Here is a 9,877-nt window from a genome sequence, read left to right on the forward strand (position 1 = left end):
TTAGCAATTTTAGACTATCGTTGCAAACGATGTACAAATACATTCAGGGAGGCGCAAATGAAAATATTTATTACGAAATAGGGCTTTGAACAGTATGTTGTAATAGCAGTATAAATGAAACGAAATGATTCGCTCTTCGAATTCATAGAGGCCCCTGGAACTACTGTTTCCAAACGAAATAAAATATTTTTGTCTTCTTCTGTGAATTTTTATCTAATCCTATAAACTGGTGTAATGAGACGTTGAAGCGGATCTTTATTAAAGTATTATGTATTATGACGTCTCGAAAGCTTCGGGGTGAAGGTATTGCTCATATTGGGCACCACGCAGATGTTTAAAATAGACCAAACTAAAAGCACCAAGCAAAAACCATTTGAAGTCTTAAAAGATGTAAAGATAACTTAAAGAAACACGAAATCAACAAATTTCTATTAGGAAGCCAGATTTGCAAAAAAAACGACCCTCGTCCAAACCTGGAAGGTAAAAAATGCACTAGTTCACCCACCCAAACCAACCCAAAACCAGATTTCCCGGTTGAACGGGAGTGCACTGGGACATGTGTTGCCATTAAGAAAGGTAAGAAGCCATTGCCATACATAGAATCTCCCATGTAATAATTCCCGTGTGGTTCACTTTACGTGACTTTGCTACTTTCGGTCCTTCTTTTATGCCTACGTATAACATCATAGACAATGTCTCACGCCCCAGAAAGCCAGCAGAGGCTTATTCTTAACTACAGGCCATTTGAAGTAATGAAAATTCAAAGGAAAGTATAATATGGCACCGTGATTTTGGACATTTGGTGGAAGAAAAACTTCGACAAACATCTAAGCCATCTAGAAACGCCATCTAAAGGAATTTTTAACAATCGAGTAATGTGTTATAAAAAAAAAGAATGTCATTTTTGGGCGCGCTTCTGGCAGTGTGCTAAAGAAATCAGGTGTTTATTTTCCCTTCACTTCTCAAGGGGAATAAGATTAATGTTTTATTGTGCAGATAGCTGAGCGCAGGCTAAAGGTGAATTTTCTAAATCTATTTGATCGGAAATTTTATATCCTCAATCAGTTCGATGGGCCAAAATTTGCTACTTTCAGCTTCTTAAGAAATAGTAATGACAATGAAAGAATATTGTTGATTTTTATGTCATCAACGAAGTGCATCATTTGTCTTGACAAAAATTTGAACTAGAGTTGGGCCGGGCCGTTGTCCGATCGATTTTACTGCCCAACGCACCTATCCAAGTGTAATAACTAAGCAGGTGTTGAAAAGATCTTTAAAAAATTTGACATTTGATGTCAGTACATAACTAAGAGTACAACTAATTGTCGTTTGATTAGGTTTTGCCCAGTGATAATTTTCAATGTACTTTAAGTGATTCAATGTACTAATGTGAGCTACTCTCAAAGATGCTATTTTGCAAAAGCATACAAATCATTTCTTAAGACAAATCATTAGTAACTGGAGCAAATAGAAGTAGTTTATGAAGTAAAATGGACCAATTTTAAACGTGAAGTGATTATAGGTGTGGCCATGAAGCAAAAAAATATAGATATCGGCAAGTTTTGTCGATAAGACTTGTATTTCGAACTTCTCACAAAAGGCGATGTAAACGGAAGAATTTTCAGTTCCAGCTCGCCCACAAACCAGTTCTTCTCGACCAAATCGTTCTGAAAAATCATTAAGCAAAGGACTCGCCTAAAACAAGTTGGTCCTAACTGGACTCCCTCACAGCAACTTGACACAAACTCGACACAACGTCCATGACATAAACGTACATTGAATATTTTACCGGGTCACCAGTTGCCAAGAAGGAAACCAACGCCCCTTTTCTTGCCCAAATTCCAGACACCGCTTCAAACAACAATGCGATATTGTGATATGCCTTCCCCGTCAACCCTCTAAAAGCGTCAACAAAGCCTACCCATCACACATACACGCCGTGACATAGGCAGGACATGAGAACTAGTGCTCAGAAGAGTCACAGATTGGGCAACCAAGAAAAGGAGCATCCTGAGATGAGTGGTCATCAGTTGAACTTTCATCCCTCATTATGAAGGTAATATTCAATGAGACACTGAATTATGATTACAGCTCATAGAGCGTTTCTTTGTTCGTAGACCTTCATTGCCACCCTTGGCCTTGTTGCCCTTGCCGTCGCCGACAACGCTCCCCGTTATGAGCCCAGATACCAGCCTAGCTACAAACCCAGCTACGAGCCCAGCTACAAGCAGCCTTCCTACAAGGAAGAGCCTGCTTCCTACCAATACAACTATGAGGTCAAGGATGAATATGCCGGTTTGAACTTTGATGCCAATGAGGCTCGTGAGGGATACAACACCAATGGTGGATACAACGTGCTCCTCCCCGACGGCCGCACACAGAAGGTCACCTACACTGTTGATGGGTATGGCGGTTATGTGGCTGATGTCCAATACGAGGGAGAGCTCAAGTACGAGTCCTACAAACCCAAGTATGAGCCCAAGTACCAACCCTACAAGCCCACCTACAAGCCCGCCTACAAGCCCGCTTATCCCCAGCCTTCTTATGAATAAGCACCTGATCTCCTCCAATATTTATTTCAAAGACTATCTATCTCTATGAAATAAACGACCAAAGCCTTTATCCCAATGAATTTCAATCACTTTTGTGGGTATATGTATATACAACTTACATTTGGGGTCAAGATCATGCAATGTCGGCCAAACCGCATTGTTGATAATATCCACGTCAGAATTTTGGTATAGCTTGCAATATGGTCTGAAAAGTGGATTAGCATTTTTCTATCAAGAGTTCCCTTGAAGGTCCCTTGAAAGTAGGCATGTCAAGTGAAGTTGTGTATTGATGATGATGATGATCAATTTGCTCACCAGGTTACGTCTAAATTAATAGACATAAGACGCTGAACTAGAGTGAAAAACAAAAGCTTTTCCATTGAAAGGGAAAATTGGGAACAAGAAATAATAATACTCCTTTTTTGTTCAGAGGCAGTCTGTCCAATGAAGAAGTTGACTAGGACATGGAGTACTCCATGACTAGGAAAGATTGGAGAGCGTGAAGTTTTGCATATAAGAACGAATGAGATGAATTTTTCCTTAAAATAGTTCGTTAGGTAATCTTGTTCCTTGTCCTGTAACTTAAAAGTGAGTTCAGCGCCTCATGCTTTTTATACCCAAAAATTTAACCTTGAACTGCATCCTAAAAACCTCGTTCAAAGTACTGACAGATCTAAATCAAACGTATTTTAACCAAAAGTAGTAAGCGTTAGTTTTATAGAATGTTACTTTTTATGCATGCTGAAACATATTCTGAATGTTAAAAACCCTTTCTTCACCTTTTGTGAGAAAATCAATTTTCAAAATATTTATTTTTAGGCTACTGTTTGAAGAAAATAGTTGATGTTTGGCGCTACCGTCATTTATCGTACCTTTGCAATACAGGGCACTCACTAGCTAAACCCATGACAGAAGGCTCATACATGTCATAAAGGGGGCAATCGTGCCGTGCCATACAGGGCAAGCAATGAGTTCCGTGAAAGATCCTTAATCCATTAATCTCGGGAAGAAAAGAGAGATAAGGAGCTAACAAATTGAAGTGAAACCAAGGTTAATTTGACCCAGCTGGATCAGTAATAAAAATCAAACTGGCGATAAATTGATATTGGGGAAATATGCAAAACATTTTTTTTTAAATATGCGCATTGAATAAGGAAACAATTTTTGAAGATGCAACAAAATAGTAAAGAAAAGATTTGCATCTTGAGGCAAATATTTAAGTATATTTATAAGTAAGTTAAAACTACATTTCGATATTTATTTATAACTGATAGCAAGCATTAATTGAAGTTTTGTTTAAAAGGCACACCGCAATTCTAAGCCGTTATCCAAAAAGGCCATTTTCAAAGACCAAATATAGATACCTGATGACTAAAGGCTGGAAAAAGGTTAAATGTTTTTTCCACGGTTTCCAGGAACCAATTAGAAAAATCCGCCCATTTATAAAGCATTACCTAGAATATCCTTAAAACCCTCGATAGCCTTCTTACGCTGCTCGAAAAATGGTTTACGTGAATCAGCCTATACCAAATAAAGGGCTGATTAGGCCGATTACTCTTTATTGAATTATAATGTGCTTGCCTTGCTTTTGGCTGATTCTATCAAAAACTTAATTCAAAATTAGTGACCCAGGTCACATTAAGTCCGGAAGAGAAATTGCGTTTTAGGCCAGGCAAGAGTAGTTTATTTAGCAATCTACCAGGCCTCTTCCCGTTTTGTTTGGGCCGTGTGACTTTTCAAATAAGGGTCCACGGTGTTACTCACAATACTGATAAAGAGTTTTTGCAAATGCCAAGACTTATAATAATGATTTTCGTTGTTATTGAAACAAAAGGAACATTTTTTGTAAAAAATCATTTTGGATTCTAGCTCAGATTAGAATATTAATCCAATCAAAAACCTACAAAGAGATAGCATTTTTAAAAACGTAATCAATAGATGTTGGAAGTAACCATAGGTGCGTTTCCAACTAAAATTTTATTCAAATCCATGGAGCAAACTATAAGATATCTCGTTTTAAAAGATTGCATTTTCATCGAATTTGACAGCAAATTGCTCCGGTTATAGCTTAAAGCAGTTGCCAAGAAATATAATAAGCTTTTTCTATTTCTAAAAATATAAATGAAAATTTTTCGCTTTTCTGAAGCAGGTAGAAAAGCCCGAATATAGTTTGCAATATAAAACTTCAAACTTACTTAATGTCAATATTTCACAATTTTGATGCCATACTTGTCAATCGCAACTTCAATGAAGCTTTATCTTGAATTTTGACAAAATTCTATTAACGTTCCATAAAAACATCGCTAGTAACACGTAGAAATCAATTATTGCAAAAAGTGACAATTTGGAAAATTAAACTGTCACAGGTATCGTTCAGATATTTTAGGAACACTATAGGATATTGTAGCTTTTGGCATCTTAAGTAAAATGAAAGGCAATTTTGCATGTTTTGTAAGTTTTAAGCGACAATTTTTGCTGCTTTTTGCTTTTAAAGAAAATATAATTTTTTGTCGTGTCATTGAAAAACACAATCATATTCCTTGGGAATGATTGGAAACATAATTAGGCCATTTTTCGATCTTTTAAGACGTAAAACGCAACCTTTAAGTTGTAATATCTAGGCATCTGCGGAATAGAAGTTTATGAAATTTTTCGTCAATACATTACTGAGAGTATATTTAATACTGATTGACTACGTTTTTGACAATGGTGCACTTTAATGCACTTTAAGTGATTTAACACACTTATCTGATACTTTTAAACATGTGTATTTCACAAAAGTTGTTCCTTTTGTCTCTTTGACATAGAAAAACATATCTAGATGTCTTGGCATTTGAGCAAACACTTAACCAGAAAATATAACCACTGTGGGTCCTAATTGGATAAAGAAATTTCTTTTAAGATTCTTAAGACAAAAGGTGCCCAGTGCTAAGGAAAACCAGTCAGACAAATCTAAAAGAATAACATAACATAGAAATGTCTTGCCTCATCACTAAAACTCAGACTATGCATCCCAACGAATCTGTTTGGAATTTATTGGATGTCAAGACACAAAATTCGGGAGATCAGCAGATCAGTTTGATCGGACTTTCCCACTATGATGAGCTCTACTAGTCAGTATAAATAGTTAATAAAAAACCCAAGGGCTTAACATAAACGAATAAATAACCCCACATGACCCCATGGCAATAAGCTCTGAAACTCATGACGGCAAGTCATAACGTGTACTCAATAAAAGTCGTGTGTTCTAACATTTCTTGAGGATAAGTTATACAGATATGCAGAATATTCGCTTAATGAGAAAATATGGTAAGCAATTGAATCAAATATCTAAAATACGTGATTGCAATTTTCCCCAGCTTTAATGATGACCAAGGCTGTATGAAATATACAAATGCATTATCTTTTTACTTCTCCAATCTTTTTCACTGTTTGCAGTATGTTGGGTAAATTGTATTTTGCTGTATTTTTAACCATTTTGCCTCAAAAATTTAGTTTTTCAAAGTAATCTTACCAAATTTTCCTCAAAATGTACAAAAAAATAAAAAAAAAATTATTTAAAAAATATCTTCTTCCATATCATGATAGTTGCTTCTTTATTTCAAATGCCTTTCTTGGTAAGTGCTGTGACCATCTTGCTTTTTGGACAGCACAACCATTAAAGATTACGTCTCTTCAGATTTTCAAAAATAAACCGCCCCTAGTACTTAAGTTTTTCAGTACATAGCCAAAGTATCGAGTGAAAAAAAAGAGTTATTTCCATTCCCCATGGCATGCCACGGACTTCTTAAGATATGGACTGCAAACGGAAGCAAAAATATCCTGTCTCCTAAACCGCTCATCTTATTTGTAAGAAGCATTTCATACGACCACAAGGTCTTATTAAATAGATGAACTCAGACAAGTTTGAGCCCAAACCTATGCTTAGGGAACTCAGGAGACATGTTCAAAGTTATGTAGTAAACACTGCATAAAATTTGAATTTTCGGCCTGCTCTTGGTCAGCTACATAAGCTTTTGACAACATAACTTTGAAACGATCGACTTTGCATGTAAATGATATGAAATTGACCTACCGTTAATTGAAGAGATCTACGTTTCTTATTTTATAACTTTAATTCGAAAAATGGCTCAGAGTTGCTAGTCGCTATGACCAAGAGCAGGTCGATTTGAAGGGAAGCTTGTTCGCAGTCCATATTTCTAGAAGTCCGTGGGCATTCTTACTTGTAAGCCCAACTGGGTTGATTCACCGCATAAACACAAAGGTTTTGCCATGACGCAAGCTGCTTTTGTTCAAAGCCCATACAGTATAAAGAGCTTATTAAGTAACCTAATATGCTTTAAATATTTGGCTTTGGCTTCGTGGGGCACTTTCAGTAAGAAATAAGGCTTGCTACAATCATTCTGTGGAATAGAGTGCCAATAGAGAAAATTTTTGCATCCTTTTTTCCATGCTCTATTGGGTGGATTTTATAAGGTGTTACAGAATTTGCTTTGGCAAAAGTGACTCTATGGTTGAACCATTTACTTTCAAAATTGGTGCCCAATTGCCGACGGTATTGGCTTTGCATTGAAACCATTGCAACATTTTTTGAACAACAGCTTTCGACGTACGGAAGCCAAGGTCAGCAAGTCATTTCTAGGGACAGTACAGAGCGTGCCAGCGATGGAGCTGACAGTGGGTGTTTTGTGCATATTTTTTGTCAGAAGTGACCAATTTGACCAATCTTTTTATACACTGAAAGGGAGTTCATCGAAGAGCCTAAATCCAGAATCTAGTGTTTTAGAGCAATTTTCATTGCGGCAATAGATGCTTTTGTTTGTAACACTTTATCCCGTTCACCCTGTATTTATAATTTTAGCTTAACATGGGATTTTATTGTTTATTCTTTTGTAACTGGCTTTTTAAGCATTGTTGAAGCATCCGATTTTTTTCATATTATTGAATATTTCTTTGCATGTTTTACTCTTTTTGTTGCAATTTTCATTGCCTTCTTTGCCAATTTTATTTGCATTACTTTGACAGCCTTTGATGACTTTTATTGCGAACCATGGTCAAGTCCTTGATTTAAGTTTTCTTGTGAAACGTTTTTCCATCTTTCAGATCTCACTATAAGGCCCTGATTTGACTTACTATTCATAGGCTTCGTGCCTCTAGTGTTGGGTCTATTTTAGTGCAATGTTTGTACCCAGATACCGTGATCTCTTCAGTATGCATCTACAGTATGTCTACTTTTGAATTGAGGGCCATTCCCAGAGTGAGAACCATAGTCTCATAAAAAATTAAAAAAAACGCGTCAAATTACTTGAAATTTGGTCAAGATATTTGGTATAAGAGTATTGACTGATTGTGTTTTGAGAAAATTCTTGCTTTATCAAGAAAACCTAATTTGCACTTTTCAGTTGTTGTACTTTAAGACATGTTTAAAGTCATTTTAACTATCTTTACATCCCTGGTTTTAAGCACATACCATCAATGTTTCCGAAAATGATGTTAGTCACATATTTTGTTCAATAATTATGCCAATCAAAAATTTCAGCAGCAAAAGTTTAGGCCTTACTTGGCGGGAAAGGTTTGGTGATCACAAAAAAGTGGCGTTTCGTTGCTTTAGTATTCTTGGAAAAGTCAAGGAGTTCTGGTAGAGCCGTCCTTTGATAAGTGAACCAAAAATAGTCTTCGTCTGCAACCACGTGATTTTGATCGGTTAGCAACTAGATATCTTTTTTTTTGTCCTTTATAACCTCAAAGAACCAACATCAAGACGGCTGGTGTAAAAATAATTTGCATCATTTTCGAAGATGCATTAAGTAAAACAATCTTAAGTTTCAGTGTACATAAAAATATCTAAAAGTCTTCGTGAGCGCAAGAAACCTGTTTTTGAACCCACTTTTGACAAAAACCATCCAGATTAAGTTCGACCATCTATTTTATTTTCGTTTAACGCAAAATTGCATTTCAAATTGGCAATGTTTTTTCGGCAGATGGTTATTTTCTAATTATTTTGCCCCAAAAATAACCTTCTCTTTGAGCTCTGTGAATTACAGAAGAGAATGTCTCCTACTTTAAGACTTGCGTTTTTTGCTTCTTAAGAGTAGTGTGGGCAGATAAGTTTCAGTTTAGACCAAGTGTACACTTGCATACATGACCCACTCCAATAAAAAAACGGGGACGCAAAGATTGACCAATTCAAGTCAATGCAATTGCATTACTTTTCAGCTGAGGCTGGCCATTAGTCTCAACCATTTAAATTTTCAAATTTTAAGTCAACCCAACGGCTGGATCAAAAGCTTAGCTCCCTCAAACCCTCGCACGAGAAAAGGCCACGGAAACCAGAGCCCAGTTTTTTAAAGCGAAGGAGTGAATCTTAGATCGAGAAAAGGTCGTACTAGACTACATAAGTTGGATCTTTTCCCCATCTACGATTCACTCCTTGGCTTTACAAAACTGGGATCAGTTACCACAAGAGAGTTGGCTCGTTAATTTTGTGCTAAACCAGGTCTCGTTTGAGGAAGAACATGTTGATTTATGGCATCCCCTTCTGTACTCCAGTGGGGTGCATGTAAATCTTGTCCATGTTTATTTGCCATCTTTTAGGATAAAAACTATCACTTTTTAAACTTAATCTCAGATCATATGACCAACTGAAATCAAAACCCATGTGTGAAAATTTTCTCGAATGGGATAGTCCAACTAAAAAAATTTATACGGTGCAAGGACATTTAGTTTAGTTTGCAGTTAAAATGTTATCCCTCCATCTAAGTATCGTTGGTCGTTCATGGGTTTGAGCATTGCTTTCAACAACAGGATTGATATAAAAGCAAAACATCCATTTAAATATGTACACGTGCGGGTTTGCGCTGATTATGATTTATGAAGTCATACCTAATCTTTAAAAACTTTTAAACTTTTCCCTTTTCCCCTTATCCTCCGATAACGAACTTGACATTGGTTTGTTGAAAGCGTGATTGAGTGATTTTCTCGGACTTTCCGTCGACAGGATTAGAGCACGCATTGTCACTTTAAACTGGTTCCTATTATGATCCATTTTTATGGAATTTGGCTTCTTGGATCTTAAGGACTGCGCCCGTCAGAGGTCGCTTTTCATGCTCGTACGCTTCTATTAGAGAGCGCCATAGATTGCGGGTCTCAATCACACCTCTGTGGTTCATAGAAAAAGGATCACAGTTTGTTCAAAGTGTGTAATTGTTTATTGTGTACTCGATGTATTTGCATGACATTCTATGATAGATCTATCATAACATATATGTGATCGGAATATTGTAATGATAATTGAAGTGGTTTTATTCACAGGAATAAGGAAGAGG

The 9,877-nt window shown here is 36.5% G+C and overlaps 1 protein-coding gene across 1 annotated transcript; it reads left to right on the top strand.

The window, feature by feature from the left end:
• The first annotated feature begins 1,686 nt into the window (after nucleotides 1–1,686).
• LOC131882117 (adhesive plaque matrix protein-like) lies at nucleotides 1,687–2,622 on the top strand. Its single transcript, XM_059229172.1, has 2 exons — nucleotides 1,687–2,056; nucleotides 2,118–2,622. The coding sequence occupies exons 1-2, from the start codon at nucleotides 2,051–2,053 to the stop codon at nucleotides 2,550–2,552; spliced, it is 441 nt and encodes a 146-aa protein (XP_059085155.1). The 5' UTR covers nucleotides 1,687–2,050; the 3' UTR covers nucleotides 2,553–2,622.
• The last annotated feature ends 7,255 nt before the right edge of the window (nucleotides 2,623–9,877 follow it).

This window comes from Tigriopus californicus, chromosome 6 (assembly GCF_007210705.1).
Source record: "Tigriopus californicus strain San Diego chromosome 6, Tcal_SD_v2.1, whole genome shotgun sequence".
In the NCBI taxonomy this organism is placed as follows: Eukaryota; Metazoa; Arthropoda; class Copepoda; order Harpacticoida; family Harpacticidae; genus Tigriopus; species Tigriopus californicus.